The 18,635-nt window shown below is 51.3% G+C and overlaps 1 protein-coding gene across 9 annotated transcripts in view; it reads left to right on the top strand.

The window, feature by feature from the left end:
* The window catches only part of DEPDC5 (DEP domain containing 5, GATOR1 subcomplex subunit), a 116,113-nt gene that overhangs the window by 28,683 nt on the left and 68,795 nt on the right, over positions 1 to 18,635 (top strand). For 8 of the 9 annotated variants that reach the window (XM_056821444.1, XM_056821443.1, XM_056821440.1 and 5 more), the window contains exons 8-16: positions 2,313 to 2,382; positions 3,657 to 3,735; positions 10,083 to 10,144; positions 11,522 to 11,591; positions 12,935 to 13,007; positions 14,752 to 14,855; positions 15,722 to 15,796; positions 17,340 to 17,474; positions 17,914 to 17,975. In XM_056821444.1, the coding sequence (XP_056677422.1) occupies positions 2,313 to 2,382; positions 3,657 to 3,735; positions 10,083 to 10,144; positions 11,522 to 11,591; positions 12,935 to 13,007; positions 14,752 to 14,855; positions 15,722 to 15,796; positions 17,340 to 17,474; positions 17,914 to 17,975 (730 nt within the window). Of the gene's footprint in view, positions 1 to 2,312; positions 2,383 to 3,656; positions 3,736 to 10,082; positions 10,145 to 11,521; positions 11,592 to 12,934; positions 13,008 to 14,751; positions 14,856 to 15,721; positions 15,797 to 17,339; positions 17,475 to 17,913; positions 17,976 to 18,635 lie in introns of those variants that run through there. The other variant, XM_056821445.1, reaches the window with a different exon arrangement.

The following is an 18,635-nucleotide window of genomic DNA, read 5'->3' as shown; positions in this document are numbered from 1 at the left end:
ACATGACATTGGCCGCACCTGGCCCCAGGAACCGCCTCATCCTCAGTGGCCGGCCGTCTCTGAGGGCTAAGGAAGACCCTCCTCTACCCAGACCTCTGTCCCCAACTCTACCCAAGCCCTGGGCAGACGCAGTGTCCTCATGGGCAGGGCCTGCTTCTTTGATGCCGCTCTTCCCTCGCCTATAGGAGATGCTCTGTATGCATTGAATGATGGCCTGGAGCACACCCCTTTGTACCTCCCCCAGTGCCTGCACACACATGCATGTGGGCTTACCCATCCTCTCGCAGTGGTTCATGAGAACTTGGGATTCTGGGTGCTGCAAAGCCGGCGGAAGGCTGGTCTTCCAGGGCCATTGGGAGAAAGGTGGCCCGCATAGTTTTTGTTTTTTCTTTTTTTTAAACCCTTATCTTCTGTTTTAGAATCAATACTATACTATACTATAAATGCCAGTTCCAAGGCAAAAAGAGCTGTAAGGGCTGGGCAATGGGGGTTAAGTGACTTGCCCAGGGTCACCCCACTAGGAAGTGTCTGAGGCAAGATTTGAGCCCAGAACCTCCCAACTCCAGGCCTGGCTCTAACCACTGAGAGACCCAGCTGCCTCGGTAGTCTTGCTTTAGATGCATCCTGCTGAGGTTAAGTGTGCTCTAGTAGCTTGGGGTCTGAGCTGGTAACTGTTTGGTGTGGGGGTGTGTGTGTGAATCACTGTTTCAGTGTTCTCTGAAGCGTAGGCGTCTCATTAGACATCATAAAGCCCCATCCCTGTCTTTGAACAGGGTCCAGTGGAACTTGGGAAAGGGTGTCCTGGGTCGCTGTGGGCAGCAGCCTTGATTTCTCAGCTTTGTGGCTTCCTGTGTTCTAGCCCTGAGAGTAGGAGTGTTTAGGATGAGTTTCAGTCCCAGTGGCCTTTCACATAATGTCCTAAAGAAGAAGGGGCTGGCTTCCTGGAGGATTCCTGCAGATAGCATCAGTGGCACAGCCTTGGGTGCCGTGCCCATCATATCCCAAGAAGGGTAAAGGGCTGAGAGTCTGTCTCTGGGTGCTCCCTAGTATGGCCCTTCCTTTCATGGGTGCTAATCCCAGCCTGTCCATGTGGCAGAAGGACCGTCTGCCTTTGCCTGAGTCTGACCCCGACATTACTCTCCTACGCAGAGGCTGACTTTGGGGGCTGCCGAGGAGCAGGGGCGGCATCTTTAGTTCACAGGTCTTCTCTTTCTGTCTCTGTTGCCTATCTGTGCATTTCCACTATATCATCTCTCTAGTCTCTGTATTATCTGTATCATTTATATCTTCTCAACTATCCACGTTTTTCATAAGCCTGGATGTGTCCATCTGGCCATATGTCTCACTCTCTTGTAGTGTGGTGGGCAGAGGGCTGACCTTAGAGTCCAGAAGGCCTGAGTTCAAGTCCAGCCTCAGAGCTGACTTTGGGCCCTTACTTCAGGCTCATTACTTCATTTTCCCATACTTTGGGCTGCTCTCTAGGACTACTTGAAGTGCTGATGAATTGCTATGGGAGGGCGTTTTGCCTTCTTGAGGTCCCTACAATTGACTTCAGAGCCTCAGACAGAAAGCATAGCTCATGGCATTCTAGACTTCAAAAGCCCTTGTCTATCCAGTGTGCCATTGGCTCATCCTGGCAGCCCTTTGAGGCAAGGGTAGGGGTGGGAGAGTGTAGGGACTCTTACAGAGGAGGAAATTACCATTCAGAGGGGAAATGACTTGTCCTAGGTCTTCCAGTTCACATGGCATAGCCCATATTGGCAGTTCAGGGCTAGGATGCAGATGTTGAAATGGCAGGGGCTTTCAAGGCCATCCATCTCCTAACTTGGACCCATCCAAGATTATTGTCTGCTGAGTACCTAGCAGGTACGTGACTGCCCAGCTTTGGTCCAAAGCAGCAAAGGGCTACTTGGGTAAAGCTCTGGACTTGAAATCAGGAAGACCAGGGTTCAAGTCCTGCCTTAGATTCTTTCCTAGCTGTATGATCCTGGACAAGTCACTGAGCCTCTCTTGGTGTTTGTTTTCTCATCCATTAAATGGACTGATGACAACATACTAAACGCGAGGGTGTGTTGTAATACATTTCCTGAATCTTAGAACTTGGTATAATTGTGAGCTGGGATGCTGACAGAATGTCTAGAGAGGGGCAGGCCACCGTTGCCCAAGACTTCCCTCCTGTGTCCCATTTGGATGGCTCTCGTTATTGGGAATCTTTTGTCTCACATCACACCTAAATCTTGCTGTTTTTCTTCTGCATACACTGCCCCGTGTGTGAGACTCTTGAAATCCTTTTTGTGGTCTCTTGCTTTCAGGGCCCAGGCAGGTGAGCTGTGGGTGAAGAGTGAAAAAGTCATGTGTGGGTACATCAGTGAAGACACACGGGTAAGAGCCCTTCCAGAATCCTTGGCAGCAGTTCTTATACTCCCAGCCCAAGCTATGCTTATCTTGGGTGATTACCTTCTGACTAAGTGGGGCTGACTCTCAAAAGTGGGCTTATTCCATGAGCTGTGCTGGCATCTGCCCAACGGCCTTTGCCTCCCATCTGTCTGGTGGTGCCAGGCATTTCTTTTCAAAGGCAGTTTTCTTTATGGGGAAGGGAACGTTGAATCTGAGAGTAAGGATTTCGTAAAGACCCTTCCAGCTTCCCTGTGCCTCAACACAATGACAGTGGAACTCAACAGTGGAGATAGAATGGAGGTTTCTAAGCAGTCCACATGTGCCCTGTAGAAGCCTCCATGCCAGTTGGGGGGGTGGGGCATAAAATGGCGAGAAGTTATACGGCAATGTGAGATTAGGTAACCTGCTGTCCCAAGTGATAACAACAAGTCACGTAGTGCTCTTTGGCACCGCCATTGCTGCTCTAAAGGCTACAAAGCTCTTGCTCTCAGCACCTTGTAGGACGGTTGGTACCAGGCCTGCTGCCTAGAGATGGAGACATAGCCTGAGATCAGTAAATCTCAGGGCCTCAAACCTGGGGGCATCTCACTCCTCCTAGATGCCATACTGTTCCCTTCATACCACCCCAGAGCCAGGCGTAAGGGAAGGCTTCAGGGAGGAGATAGGGAGGATTTCATTGGTGGGAAGTAATATGGAGGACACTCCATGAAGGGAGACGGCCTGAGCCAAGTTCCGTTTCCTCTCTCACCTGTGGTTCCCTAAACTCTCTTATTGGCCTATTTATAGTCTGAGGAGGGCAGTTAGTGTTCACAGAGATGGCAAGTCCCCAAGGAAAGGGGAAGTCATGCATCATGGCCTCCTCACGGAAGCTTCAAAGCGGTCCCAGATACAGGGACGCCCACCTGGGTCAGGGTGTTTCATTATCCAAGGGAAGGGTTGGAATTGGTTCCTCTCTATAGTTTGTAAGTTAAAAAGAAGGAAAAATCCCTTTGCTTCTTCATTTGGGATCTTGGCCTCAGTTCACATAAGGAAGCACAGATGTGGATGTCATCCCTCATCCTTCTCCACTAGCCCGGGTTGGTCACTACCACCACCCTTCCCCTCCTGGCTGTCTGCATCCATGGGAAGTTGCCAGGGCCAGGGCCAGGCATCCGGAGTGGGGAGGAGGGAAGCCAATCAAATGCTGGTTTTGCTGTTGTGCTAGCGTGGGGCTCTTTGGCCTTAATCCTTAAACCCTGGGCTTCCGTCTGTTTTTTCAGGTGGTGTTCCGCTCGACTTCAGCGATGGTTTATATATTTATTCAGATGAGCTGTGAAATGTGGGATTTCGATATTTATGGTAATGTTCCTGTTAGATGGGGCTGTTCAGAGCTGGGGCCCTTTCTGGGTTGTCCCTGAGGCAATGCGGAGATCTCCCTTTGTGACAGCCCTAGCTAGCCTCAGCCCTCTGGGCCCTGGGCTTAGAGAGATCTGTGATCTCCTCACTGGGAGGGCAGTGCAGGGGGCTTATTCCCTATTGGTCTACACTGAAGCCCAGCTCCATAATTCTCATCAGATGGCGTCATTTGTAAGCGACTTGGTATAGTGCTTGGCACATAGTAGGTGCTAGCTATATAAATGCTTATGCCCTTCCCTGCCTGCCCCTCTTCTTCCCCCTCCCCCAATAGCCTTCTCCAGAGGATCCAGTTGATAATAATAACGAACCCTCACATATCACTTTAAGGTTTATCAAGTTCTTTACAAATATTATTTCATTTGAGTCTCACAATAACCCTGGAAAATAAGTGATGTTCTCCCCATTTTACAAATGAGGACACTGAGGCAGACAGAGGTTAACAGACTTGCCCAGGGTCATATCACCAATAAACACCTGAAGTTAAATTTGAACTCAGGTCTTCTTGTCTCCAGGCTCAGTGCACTCTCCTTTGAGTAAGGGAATGTGGTTCAGTGGAAAGTGTGTTAAATTGGGAGTACCAGGTCAAAGTTGGAATCCTGGCTATTTGCTAGTTGTGAGATCTTGGGCAAATCCCTTGCTTGAGATGCCTGGGAGGTCCTTCCTAGCTTCATTTTTGTAATCCTTTAATCCTAATATTCTGATGCTTTATATTGTGTGCACATTTAGTCTACTCTTGGGCATCCCTTGAGTTCTCAGAATCGCAGAATTTACCTGAGTCAGAAAGGGACCAACAACTCAACCCAGAAAAATAGTTCTCTCTGTCTTCTCCCCTCTGCTTGAAGCTCTCCATTTGGGGAGAACCTCCCATCTTTTAGGGCAGACCATTCCTCTTTGGGACAGCTCTCGCACTTCTTCCTGACATCACCCTTGGTCTGTAGTTTGCAGTTTTCAGCCTTGGAGCATCCTCCTTCTGTTCTTCAGGGCCAAATAGAAGAAGTGTATTGCTCTCTCCCAGGAGGCCCACCTTCTGATATTTGAATACAGCCTTCTCATTCCCCCCTTCCCACAGCCTTCTCTTCTCCAAGCTAAACATTCCTAGTTTTTCCAACCGGTTCCTTTGGGACCCCAACTTGAGACCTATCACCATCCTCTTTGCTCTTGTCTGGGCACCCTCCAGATTATCAGTGCCCTTATTAGATTGTGGTGCCCAGAACTGAACACAGTGGCGGGGGCAGAGGCCAGAGACACTGTCATCTGCTTGTTCCTGGGTGCCATTTCCATCCCTGCACCCTGCTGAATGCACCCACCTCAGGTCATATACTGTCCTTTGCTATCATGTCCCCCTGTGTTTCAAATGGAGCCTGGACTTCATTATAATTCACAGAGCACTCCCGGACTAAAACTGCCCTCTCCCCTTGCTCCCCTTCTCCAGATTATATGTGGGAAGCAGAGGGTGCTCCACCCAAGTGTAAGACTTGACATTGATCCCTATTCCATTTGATCTAGAATCAGCTCAGTGGTTTGATCTGTCTTGATCCTTGGAATCCAGATTTTGGTACCTAGTCCTTCCTCTCAGCTTTGTGCCATCCGCAGATTTGATAAGCATGCCATCCCTGCCTTCTTCCAAGTCACTGATAAAAATGTTAACTAACTGGGCCAGACTGAGATCTCTGGGGCACTCCACTGGAGACCTTTCCAAATCTATGGTAAGCCATGAATGACTACTCTTTGGGGTCGTCCCTTCAATCAGTTCTGAATCAGTTGAATTATACTGTTGTCTAGCCTGCATCTCTTTATCTTTTTTTTTAACCTATAACCTTCCATCTTAGAATCAATACTGTGCATTGGTTCCAAGGCAGAAGAGTGGTAAGGGCTAGGCAATGAAGGTTAAGTGACTTGCCCAGGGTCACACAGCTGGGAAGTGTCTGAGACCAACCCAGGGCTTCCCCATCTCTGGGCCTGGCTCTTTATCCACTAAGTCACCTAGCTGCTCCCCCCAACCCCATCTCGATCTTTTTTTAAACCCTTACCTTCCATCTTAGAATTAATTCTAGATATTAGTTCCAAGGTAGATGCCATCTCTTTGTCTTTAAGAAAAATCATGAGAGAATGGCTCAAATACTTTGCTAAAATCTAGATAAATCATCCTTCTTATAGTTGATCTATTAAGTTATTGATCCACAAAAGGAACTAAGGTTAGTGTGGAATGAACTGGTCTTTTTTTGAACATCTGTCATTGTCTTGTCACAAAGTCATTTTCCTTTAATTCTCTCTTTCTGCTCTTTTCATGTCAAACCCTTCCTTGTAACGCAGAAACATTTAATCAAAGCCAACGTATTTTGTAGTTTGGTTCGATGTTGAGTGCCATATTCCAGTTCCATTGTCCCCTAGCTCTTCTGAAGAGGTGGCGAGGGAGTATGTTTCATCTTCCTTTTGGGGCACTCACTGGTTACGTCAGGATTGTTACCTCCCTTTCATTGTTGCTTCTCTTGACTCGAGTGGTTGATTCTCTGCTCATTCTGTCTCTGTTCATATGAGTTTTAGTGTTTCTCTGGATACTGGTGTTGGTTGTGTCTTGTGACATAATTGTATTATTATGTTTATATAATTGTAATTAGTTAATTATATGAAATATTATATATTCCCATTCTATAGTTTGTTTATCTATTTAATGGAGTTAATGAGATAACATTTTGTTTCCTGTTTTTTTGCTTTTACTCAACTCAGTAATGGGGTCCCAGCAGCTAAAGAGATTCATAATGAAGCCAGACTGGCATTTTGTGATTACTGCTTCCTATTCTAGATATACACTGACTCTCCGTTTAATAGTTTGTTCTAGAATTTTGTCAGGAATCAAAATCAAGCTCCCTGGCCCAGAGCTTGCAGACTTCATTCCCTTCTTTTTTTGAAAATCAGAACAACATGTGACCTTCTTTTGTTCTGTATTCTACCATTCTCCACAGTTTTGCCTTGATGATTGAGAGTGGCTTTCTTGCCACATTAACCCATTATTTCTGTACCCCATGACATGGATCATTTGGGCCAAGGTTATTTGAGTTCTTCCTGTGTTACTAGGCTTACGTATGATTGCCTTGCTTATCAATTCTCCAGTCATTATGGTCCTGAGATTATTTTTCTTGGCCGGGAAAAGAGAAATAAAAATTAAAATTAGGCTGCTCTGTCTTCTTTCTGTTCATAAATGAATGAATGATTAGAAAAGCATTTATTAATCACTTACTATCCACAAAGCTCTGTGGATAGAGAGGAAAAAAAACAGAGGCCCTGCCCCCAAGGAGCTCATGTTCTGATGAGGGAGACAACACCTTAGGAGGCTTTGGCTGCATGTTGGATGGAAGGGCTGTGCACCATAGGGTGTAGTGATAAGGCAGATGGGGATACATCTTCTGTAGTGTCATCTCCAAGAGTCAGATCACATCACTTTTTGATGTAGAATAATTGGATAATTGGACAGCATCATGGTCTTTGGAGGGAAGTCCTTTCTCAGTCTTGATTTGGATGACAAGGATGTGGGGGCTACAATACCTACAGTGGTTGGTACTAGGGAAACCAAGGTGACTTCCCTTCAAAATGGCAGTGAGGATGGGTCTGGTAGTCTAGGGGCACTGCTCTTCCTGGCATTCATGGGCTTATTTGCCATTTGTTGACTTTTGGAATTGGTGATAGGCCTACTAGATGATGGTGTAGGGATTAGGTTAGAAGCATTATCAGTTGTCCAGGAGAGGGAGGTGAGAGGAGAGAGAGAGAGAGAGAGAGAGAGAGAGAGAGAGAGAGGAAAAGAGAGGGAGAGAGAGAGGGAGAGACAGAGAGACAGACAGAGAGAGAGAGAGAGGGAGAGAGAGAGAGAGCATGTACATATGTGTGCGCATGCGTGCATATGTGTATGTGCGTGTGCATGTGTGTGTGTGTGTGTGTGTGTGTGTGTGTGTGTAAGACACTCTTCCTAGGACTCTTGAATGAAGGGTCCTTGTAAGTATCCATTGGATATTAGAGTAGTTAGTAGGTCTGACCCTCTTTGGCACATGCAAACTAAGGCTTACTTGTCCAGGGGTAATCCTTTCCCTTCTTCCGTCAACCTCTTTTCTCTCATCTAGTCATTGTTCCTTTTATTGTCCTTAGTGGTCCTCCACTGCCTCAGTTCATTCTGCCATTCAGCATTTCTGGCACCATTCTTACAGACCTTTGCCATCACGTAATTGTCCTGTGATCCCTCTTTTTTCTAGTGGTGCTCTTTTAAGATCAGATGTCACCCATTTGTTCACAGTGACCTCTTCAGACAAGTACTTCTCACTGGAATTATTTCTCTTTGTATTCACAGAATTTTATTCTTGAGAGTATCCATTGTTCCTGACTTACGTCTCCTGTAGGTGCTCCATCCATGGAATCTTCCTACCTATGCTTCTTTGTTGGTGTTCAGTCGTATATGACTCTGTTACCCTGTTTGGGATTTTCTTGGCAAAGATCCTAATGTGGTTTGGTCATTTCCTTGAAGTGACTTGCCCAGGGTTACACAACTAATAATTTTCTGAGACTAGATTTGAACTCAGGAAGATGAGTCTTCCTGACTCTTATGTCTGATGCTCTATCCACTGCACCACTGTGTAGCTGCTTCTTCTAAGTCCCTTGGAATCAACTCTGACTTGCCAAACAAGAGTAGACAAATCTAGACTTTCCCAGCATTCTTCCACTTCTTGACATAAGCTTCAGTGTGGTATGTATGGTCATTCCTTGCTAAAGTTCCTGGTGTTTCTGTCCCATACACCCATACTTCTCCAAAATCATGGGAATAAGAATCCGATTAGGAGGGAATTCCCCCTAAGTGGTTTTCTTACCTTCTGAAGATTGACATTGTCGTTAAGGTAAGTCAGAATATTATTAACTGGTCTGCTTTTAATGCTTCACCAGATGTCTGGATCACAAAAGCCTCCCATCATTACCAGCCTTGTAAACTGGCCCCCAAACTCCTTATCTATTTCTTCTTTCTGTTCTGGTGGTCTGCAGTAAACTCTGATTATATCACTTCTGTTGCTGCCTCTGTTGATTCTGACCCCCAGAGGAGTCCACTCTCTTCCCAACTTATCCCCTACTGTTTCCTAGATTTTTCTTGCATGAATCTCTCCTTATTAAAAAAAAAATATTTTTAACATTCTTTTTCATTAAAATTAAATCCCAAATTCTCTTCCTCCTACCCTACTGAGAAGGTAAATGATATGTTGATTATATATGTGATATCATGCAAAACATTTCCATATTAGCCACATTTTTTCTAAAAAAAGCAAGAAAAAGGAAGTGAGAATATAACTACCTCAGTTCGAACTCAGAGCCCATCAGTTTTCCCTCTGGAGATGTATAGCATTTTTTATCATGAGACCTTTGGAATCGTCTTGACCATTTGTACTGATCAGAGTAGTCAAGTCATTCTCAGTGGATCATGGTACAACCTTTAAGTTTCTGTGTACAGTGTTCTCCTGGCCCTTAGTCACTTCTTATAATGCAGTAGCCCTCCATCACAATCAACTGTCACAGCTTGCTCAGCCATTGCCCAATGGATGGGCATCCCCTTTTTCTCCAGGTCTTTGTCCATGAATATCTCTCCTTAAAGCACAGGACTGCTCCTTTCCACCCCTCTCTTCCTGTGGCTGGTTTCCAAAGCCGTATCCTGGTTATGACTCATCCTGTCCCCCCAGGTCCTGTGGTTCCCTCCGTGTTCTCATTGCAGGGTCATGCCTTGCTGCCTTCTCACAAAGGTCATATGTGTCCTTCATGAGGCCTCTTGTACTGTCTCACTGTAATTGCTGCTCTCCACTTACATCTCCCATGACTTTCCCTTATCCTTTGGGTCATCGGAATTGGGAATCTTCAGAGAGCCTGGGGGTTCTGGATGGCAAGCATATTGTATCCCAGAAGAGTACTGGACTTAAAAAGAAGGGCTTTTGTGCCAGGCAGAGTACAGAATGGTCCAGAGTCCTTCCTAACCCCTGACGGGCAGGATGGTGTTTGGGGATTAGCTCTTCCCAGCTCTGGGAATGGCTTCCATTTTTCTCATCCCCAGGCTCTCAGGATAAGGCCGCCATCTTCCTTTTTTATTGACTGAAACAAAGGGCAGGTTTGGTTCTCTGTGAAGGCGAGCCCCGGCTGTCAGCCGTCCCTTTCTCACCCTGGTCTGACGGGACCCCCACTTTTTCTCAGATTCATTTGGCTACTGTGTGTGGGAGTCAGAGGGAGAAGTATTTGCGTCCCTTAAACTCTTTGCTCTAATCCTTCCTTTTCAGGAGATTTGTATTTTGAAAAAGCTGTGAATGGTTTCCTTGCTGACCTCTTTACCAAGTGGAAGGTACGCTTATGTTTTCTAGTATGGAATCTGGTGCGATGAGGCTTAAGTGTACACTTTAGCCCTTAACGTGGTAGGTGGAGACTGATTGTGAAGTCGGGAACTTCCTGGGTTCTTGAAGTTCTGGGTTCAAAACTCAACTCTGACACTGTGACTCTGTGCAAGTCACTTAATTGGCTCATCTCCTCCATCAGACAGGCAGTGAGCTCCCAGACAGGGACGTCTCAATATCCACGGGATCAGAGATCCCAGGGTCTTTGTGTTTGTTTCAAAGAAACTTAGGCAGAGCACTTATAGGTTGGAAGCCAAGGGGTTAAACCTTCAGTTGGAAAATATCTGAGTATTTCCTTCTCTCTTCCAATGGGATTGGCAGCTCAGTGGCAAGATGGAGACAGTAATGTGTCCAGAGTAAGAAGCCCTGAGTTCAAATCTGGCCTCAGACACTTAGTAGCTGTGTGATCCTAGCCACGTCACTTAACTTCTGCCTCAGTTTCCTCATCTGTAAAATAAGGATAATAGCACCTATGTCCCAGGGTTGTGTGAGGATCAAATGAGATAATAATTGTAAAGTCCACAGTGCAGGGCACAGAGTTAGCGTTATATCGATGTTAACTCTTATTATCGTTGTTAATGGCAGTGGATTTTTGATTGAGCAGCTGTGAAGTGAGCTTTATGGTGTAGAGGAGACCTACTAGGAGGAAGAGGTCTGTGAGGACTTGCAGTTGGGGAGCAGGAGATTGGGCAAGAGGCAGAGCTTGGTTTGGCCAAGTGAAAGGGGGGAGGCAAAGGGAGGGAGTTGCCTGTGAATGTGGGGTGTGCCTGGGCCAGTGACAGGAAGCTGCCGAGACCCAGAGAACTTAAAGCTCTTAGCCCAGGGCTCGCAGGGAGAAGGAGGGCCAGGAACCTGCCAAGGTAGAAGGGGCATGAAGCCCCGAGTCTGGATCCCTCCTGGGATATGAAGGGTTGAACTGGGTGAACTTGGAGCTCCTGGAGACTCCGAGGCTATGACTTGCCCCGGGTCCTGGGGCCCAAGAGCTCTTCCCCATGGATGACCCATCCTGCCCCCTCTTTGTGCTCTGCGCTCTCTTTGCCGGGGTGGGGGGAGCCCGATCACCAGGTGTCCCCCTGTTTCTGCAGTGTGGGTCTGATATCAAGTGTAGGTTGGGAGAATGGCCCTACCAGCGAGCATTGTGGCGGGGCCCCAGGGCCACGGTCCACCTGTGTCCCAGGCTCTGGGCCTGCTCTTCTATGCTGGGCTGTGGACACGAGAGCAGACCCAGCTTCCCAGGGGCTCACAGAATGCCACACTTGAGGCTGTGCCCAGCAAGTGGTGGAATTGTCTCCGTCAGGGCCGTTCCTCTTCTCCTTTTTCTTGTACAGGAAAAGAACTGTAGCCACGAAGTGACCGTGGTCCTGTTTTCCAGGACATTCTATGATGCCAAGTCCATTGGTGAGTCCTCTGCCAGCCTCCCTCCCTCGAGCCCAGCAGCCCCTCACCGTTTGCTGCGGATGCTTCCTGGCCGCGAACCAGACCGGGTGCTCCGGAGGGCAGGGCTTGCATCTGCCTCCCAGCCCCCGTCTCTTAGGGCAGGGGCACGCGGGCTCAGCAGCTGTATCCCTGATAGGGTCTCTTCTCCCAGGAGTGGCCAGTGGGTAGCACTTTCTCGTCCACAGAGGGTTAGTTGTAGAATGGCCTGGGGAGAGGGTGGATGTGGGAGGTGAGGGATCTCACCCACTCTTGCTGCTGTAGGCTGGGACTAGAACCCAGTACACCAGCCCTGGCCAGTGAGGGAGGGAAGACATGAGATGGAACCCAGAGGCGCAGAAAGGGAGGCGCCTTCCCTCCCCCCATGAGCTTTTGTGGCTCCGAGGCCCTGAGGAGGCCTCGTTGGGGCTGGGGCCTTGAGGAGCGCCTGGACCCTGGCCACAGAAGCCAGGCTGGAAAGGACACTTACTGACAAGTGAGCTGGGCACAAACGGTTTTTTCTTTCCTCATGGACTTAGGGACCATCTCAAATCCTTGCTAGGGTTCATTTGATTTTATTCTTTAAAATTTAACTTCTGACTGTTGTTAACTGAAATTTGATTTTTTTAAAAATTATTTTTCCGTGGTTACACGATTCCTGATCCCCCTCCTGAAATTTAAATTTGAAAGCCAAGTTTTCTTGACCCTTTTTGTTTTAACATAGTCGTTGACCAATATATTGCATCGCCCTTCCCAGCCCTCCTTTTGTGGAGACAAAGTAAGTGAGCCGAGGCCCGGGTCTGTTAGTGAATGCAGCTTCCCGTCGCCAGGGGCCCTCACCTTTCTCCAGACTGGAAGAAGGTCCTTCCGTGGTCATTGCAGCTCCTTGGCATGACCCTCTCATTCGTGTCCTTGTCTGGATTCTGCTTCCTTCGTGTCCTATCGGCTCGCAGGGGTCTTCTCAGGGTTCTCCGGACTCCACATAGCTCATGTGGACACAGTAAAATGCTGTGATATTCCTGCCCGAGCTCTAGTGGGCACCCATTGTATTGCTGGTTTTTGACAGGCACAGGAAGCACACTGAGGCCACGTGGGGCCTTTCTTTCCACCTCTGCCCTTGGAGTGTGCTTGCAGGAGGCATCTCTGGGCCCACGGCTGTGAACAGCTGGTGATGCCCCTAAGACTGGTGCCTCCTAAGAGAATCTTCCTTTAGAGTCAGCTCGTGGGGCGGGGGGCCCTTTTCTGTGGCTCCGCACCCTGTGGAGCGCCCTCGGGGCAGAAGAGGGCCCTTCCTAGCAGCACATCCGCCTCTGCTCTTTCCTCTTTAGATGAGTTTCCCGAGACACACCGAGCCTCAATTCGCCAGGATCATGAAGGCCGATTCTATGAAGACTTTTACAAGTAGGTTTTGACCCGCTGGTGGTGCCTTTTTTTTAAACCCCTCACCTTCTGTCTTAGAATCAGTAGTGTGTATTGGTTCCAAGGCAGAAGAGCACTGAGGGCTAGGCAGTGAGGGTGAAGTGACTTGCCCAGGGTCACACAGCTGGGAAAAGTCAGAGGCCAGATCTGAACCAGGACCTCCATCTCCAGGCCTGGCTCTCCATCTAGGGAGCCACTTAGTTGCCCCCTTCATAATTTTAAAACTCATTCAGTTGTCTGCTTCTGCCCCTAAATGTTTTCCTTTAAAAAAAATTGATGGTAATAATTTTAAGGAAGGATCCCAAATTGATCTTGTTTTCCCATTTAGCTTGTGTGCAATGGTGAATTCGTCTGCCCCCTCCCGTTTCTCTTCGTTTTCTTTGTGAGTGGAACGGTTTTCTTAAGAGCCTTCCTCCCTTCTGAAGGGATCAGAGCTTGGACTCCTGGGATTGCTGGGGGCATCCTGATGTGTCTGACAGACTCTGCTCGGATCCTCCTCTGGGGATGGGGAACGAGTCATTCTTGGACTGTTTTGGCTGAAAGCTTTTGCTTGTGTGGCACGAGGGGCCTTTGTGTAGCTCACTGCTGTGAGAGCTGCCCTCTAGGGTCCTGCGGGACAAGGCTAGACCCTCTTCTCTGGGATACCCCATCAGATACTGGACGAGACCATGTCTGACCCTCCGACGACTCCAGGCTTCACTTCACTGGAGCCTCCAATGCTGGCCCTCACTCATCATGGTGCCCATCCCACGGCAAGTGCTGGGTTCTTTTAGGCAGAGCCCAGGCCTTGTGGGGGGCTTGACCTGCTCTGACGATGACTCTCTTAGTTAGGGAGGGCAGGAGGGTAGGAATCCCATCCTCCCCTTTGAAGCTCAGCACCTGAGGCTTTTGGCTCCAAAGGGATTCGAGGCTCATGTCATTCATCCAGACTGCTGCTTTGGTAGAGGAGAGTCAGAGCAGCCTCGCCTGGTTTGGACCTGAGCTCAAATGCTCCTGCACTGAATTCCCCATGTCCCCCTCCTTCTCCTCCTGAGGCCCCTAGGGGTCCTCACACGGTCTGGACTTGGCTGAGTGCCCCCACGCCGAGTTCTTAGTGCCCCCCTCCTTCTCCTGAGGCTCACAGGGGTCCTCACACAGTCTGGACTTGGCTGAGTGCCCCCACACCGAGTTCTTAGTGCCCCCCTGCTGTCTCCTCCTCCTCTGAGGCCCATAGGGGGTCCTCACACGGTCTGGACTTGGCTGAGTGCCCCCACGCCGAGTTCTTAGTGCCCCCCTGCTGTCTCCTCCTCCTCTGAGGCCCATAGGGGTCCTCACACGGTCTGGACTTGGCTGAGTGCCCCCACACCGAGTTCTTAGTGCCCCCCTGCTGTCTCCTCCTCCTCTGAGGCCCATAGGGGTCCTCACACGGTCTGGACTTGGCTGAGTGCCCCCACGCCGAGTTCTTAGTGCCCCCCTGCTGTCTCCTCCTCCTCTGAGGCCCATAGGGGTCCTCACACGGTCTGGACTTGGCTGAGTGCCCCCACGCCGAGTTCTTAGTGCCCCCCTGCTGTCTCCTCCTCCTCTGAGGCCCATAGGGGTCCTCACACGGTCTGGACTTGGCTGAGTGCCCCCACGCCGAGTTCTTAGTGCCCCCCTGCTGTCTCCTCCTCCTCTGAGGCTCAGAGCTGTCTTCTCTCTGTGGCTGGGGGCCGGCACCCATCTTCTGCCTCCTTTTTACTCCTTTCAGAGTAGTGGTTCAGAACGAGAGACGAGAAGAGTGGACGTCGCTCTTAGTGACCATTAAGAAGCTCTTTGTCCAGTACCCAGTGCTGGTGCGGCTGGACCGGGCAGGTACCATTGCTCTGGGGGTCCCCTGGTCACTTGGGCCTGTGTCCTTGTCTGTACTGTTGCTCCTGCCTTTGACTGGTGCCAGTCAGAGGTTGGGCAGCTCCTTCCCATGAGCCCCGTGTGAGCCCTGCTCTGGGTCTGGCTCTGGACAGCTCCCTCCTGTCTGGTGGCACCATGTTCCCTGCCTTCCCCCATGTCCTCAGGAGCATGGTGTACGGGGAGCTCCGGGAGGGCCGGTGGAGAGGCAGCCCCTGGACTGAAGCCCTTCTCGGGGGCCTGGTGGGGGTATGGCCATGACCCCAGGCCCCCAAAGCTGTGGCCCACCAGCTAGCCACAAGTCCAGGCCCGTCCTGCCTGGCGGAGGGCGGCTCTCTTGTCCAAGGCCAGATGAGCCTGGCTTGGGGTCGATACTGTGTATTGGTCCAAGGTAGAAGAGTCGTCAGGGCTGGGTAATGGGGCCACAAAGCTAGTCAGTGTCTGAGGTCAGTCTTGATCCCAGGATAGCTCCCATCTCTAGGCCCTGCTCTCCATCCACGGAGCCACCTCGCTGTCCTGCTCCTGTCTTCTTCTGTGACTTATTCAGGGAAACCCGGTGTGTGGGGGAGCGTCATGGGGAAGGGGAGTTAGCCTCCCTCCTCTGGGCCCAGGAGCAGATGTCTCCTTTTGCTTAGTGGTGTCCAAGGGAGGGGTGGGCTGGCCGCCTTGGGAGGTTGTATTTGAGGGGCTTTCTCAGGGAGAAGGTGGTCTGGGCCACTCGTGAGGCAGGCCCTGTCAGCGGGGTGCTTCTCTCGGGTCACTGACAATGCCTTCCTGTCTGGAGAGGCCCGAGTCACTGAGGGGCTCCTCTTTTCTTTCCTGTTTGTGTGCAGAGGGCTTTCCTCAGGGTGACAATTCTACCTCGGCCCAAGGGAACTACTTGGAGGCCATCAACCTGTCATTCAATGGTGAGTCTGGAGCCCCGTGGCCTGCCAGCAGAACCCCCTGGATTGTTCTTCAGGGCCTGACGACCAGAACCTTGGAACCTCCTGAACGGGCAGCCCATGAGCTGAATGAGCAGATGGGGTCCTTGGGCTGGGAATGGAAGTGAGCTGCCTTCTGGGATCCACTTCATCCAGCTGGGGTGGCTTCAAAGAGTCCCTCCTTTTTTTAAACTCCTGACTACCTGTCTTAGAACTGATTACAAGTATTGGTTCCAAGAGAGAACAGCATTAAGGGCTAGGCAGTGGGGAGGCGGAGGGGGGGCAGGTGACTTGCCCAGGGTCACCCAGCTAGAAAGGGTTTGAGGTCAGATTGGAACCCCAGACCTCCTGTCTCTGGGTCTGGCTCTCTTTACTGAGCCACTTCACTGCCCCAAGGCCATGTTGTTCACCCCCGTCCCTCAATCTGGCATCTGGAGCTGCTGTGACCAGAGCAGCCTTTGTCCAGTGCCCAGTTCTAGGCCCTCTGTGTATGTGTGTCTTTGCATGTGTGCACTGGTGCCCGCTTGTCCCTGGGAGCTGGGCATTTCCCCAAGTGTGGCTAGGATGCTGCCGTCATGGCAAACCTGTCCGGTGGGTCAGCTGCTGCTGCGGTCACTCCTGAAAGGGTTGGGGGCTTTGTCTACGTGCTCATCCCTCTGCCTTAGCAGCCCAGGCGGCCTTCTGGAGCTGCTCCCCCCAATGCCCCCTGACCGTGGTCTCAGGCCTTTGTCATGCAGCGGGCATGTGGGCCCCCGCCAGGCCTTCTTCCTACGTTGGTAGGATTTGAAGATCCCAGCTTTGGACTCCAAGAGACTTCTAAACCCCTCCCGTCCAACCCCTTGTTTTACAGAGGAGGGAAACTGAGGCCCAGTGAGGAGAAGGGACTGGCTCTAGGTCACAGAAGTGGTGGAGGCTTCCGAGGCAGGATTTGAATGTAGATTCTCTGACCTCAGATCACCTGCCCTGTCCATCATAGCACCCAGGACTGGCTGGAGCTCATTCCTATGGCTGTGCCCTTCCAGAGCCCAGGGGCCGTTGGAGCCTGCATGCTCCAAAAATGTGTCCGTTTTTCAGTTAAACCCCCTGAGGCAGGGTCTGAGCCAAGAAGTAGTCACTGAAGGGCCCTGGAGCTCCCCAGATGATACACAAGATACAGAAGAAGGGACAGAACGAATCCCCAAACGCCACTGGCCAATGAAGCTGTTCCCTGACTCTGGGAGGCCCTGCCGGCAAGGCTAGCCCAGGCACTTGTCACACGGGGCTTTGCGGAGAGCTCTGGTTGGACACGATGAGGGGAGAGCTCCATAAGCCAGGCTTTTCTTGCACCCCTGAAGAGCCCCCCAGCGTGGGGGGAAGGTTTTCCTGGAGGGTCATTTTCAGGACCCGGAGCTGGGCTTGTCCCCATTTGTGGATGGGCGCCTACGTCCCGGGGGGCTCTCCCCTTGCTGGTTGATGGGAGGGGGCCCTGAAAGTTCTGCGGGGGACACCATGACTCACTGGGTCCTGCGGGGTGCTTGGTGTGTTTCAGTGTTTGACAAGCACTATATCAACCGTAACTTTGACCGGACGGGGCAGATGTCGGTGGTCATCACCCCCGGGGTCGGCGTGTTTGAGGTCGACCGGCTGCTCATGATCCTGACCAAGCAGCGGATGATCGACAACGGTAACGTCACGGGGCTCTGGGCGCCGCGTCCTCCCCGGGGCGACTCGGGCTGGCGCCTAGCGAGTGCCCAGCGTGTGTCCACAGGCCCAGAAAGCCCTCGGATACAAAGGCCGACGGGCAAGGGCCCGTGGAACAGGGCGCTCGGGGACCACCACCTGTACCCGGATCGATACACACCAAGAGGGTGCAGGACGCAGAAAGTCTGCTTGGGTGGGAGGCGCTCAGAGCTGTGGAGGGGGCACCGCTGACCAGGGAGTGCAGGTTTTCCTGGGCTCCCTCCTCTCTGCACAGGGGCCCGCGTGCGGCCACAAGGCCTGGCCGCCCATCCCCTGCGAAGCAAGGGCGGGCAGGTGGTCCACCCTAGATGGGGCCAAGGAGCGAACCGAGGACAGAGCCCGCTCTGTGCCCAAGACAGAAAGGGATCTTCTCTCTCTCGTAGGGATCGGCGTGGACTTGGTGTGCATGGGGGAGCAGCCGCTCCATGCGGTGCCGCTGTTTAAGGTGAGGAGGCCCGGGACCTCCCTTTCCTGGTCAGTCAGCTCAAATCTGCATCACGTGGCTCCTGGGTGCCACCAGCCCCGGAGACCGGAAGAAAGGCCCGAGGCTGGCCCTGGCCTCCAGGAGCTCCCAGGCTAGCGAGGGAAGCCACATGCAAACGCGTCTGCTGCAGGCTGGGTAAACCGGACAGTCAGCAGGGGCCAGCTCCAGCTTTGAGGGGATTGCCTGGGAAAGGCCGTGAGGACAAGGAGCCCATCTCTTGGGCAAGCAGGAGGAGGGCAGCTGCCATCTCAGAGGCAAAATCCTCCGGGCCCATCCCCCACGTGGAGAGCCGGGCGTTGAGCCCCCTCCTCGGCCTCCAGCTCTTTCCATGAAGCCCCTGTGTTGGCTGAGAAGAGGAGGGTGGCCGTCCGTCTGCCTGCTCTCAAGAAGGGAGGCTGAGGGAGTCTGGGTGGCACTCTGGGCCCAAAGAATGGGGCTCCAGAAGGGAGCCTTGGGGGCAGGGCTTCGGGTGCTTGGAGCCTAGGCCCTGGAGGGGAGCTGGCCGCGGGGTGGGGTGGGGGTTTGGGGCCTCTCAGGCACCAGGAATCCCGTGGAGGTTCTGAGCTGTGGGGTCGTTCCGTCGTCGCCATCTTTCTTGCTCATGGATTCTCCTCTCTCCTT

The sequence above is a fragment of the Monodelphis domestica genome, chromosome 3 (assembly GCF_027887165.1).
Source record: "Monodelphis domestica isolate mMonDom1 chromosome 3, mMonDom1.pri, whole genome shotgun sequence".
NCBI lineage: Eukaryota > Metazoa > Chordata > Mammalia > Didelphimorphia > Didelphidae > Monodelphis > Monodelphis domestica.
This window is presented reverse-complemented; position numbering and strand designations above follow the sequence as displayed.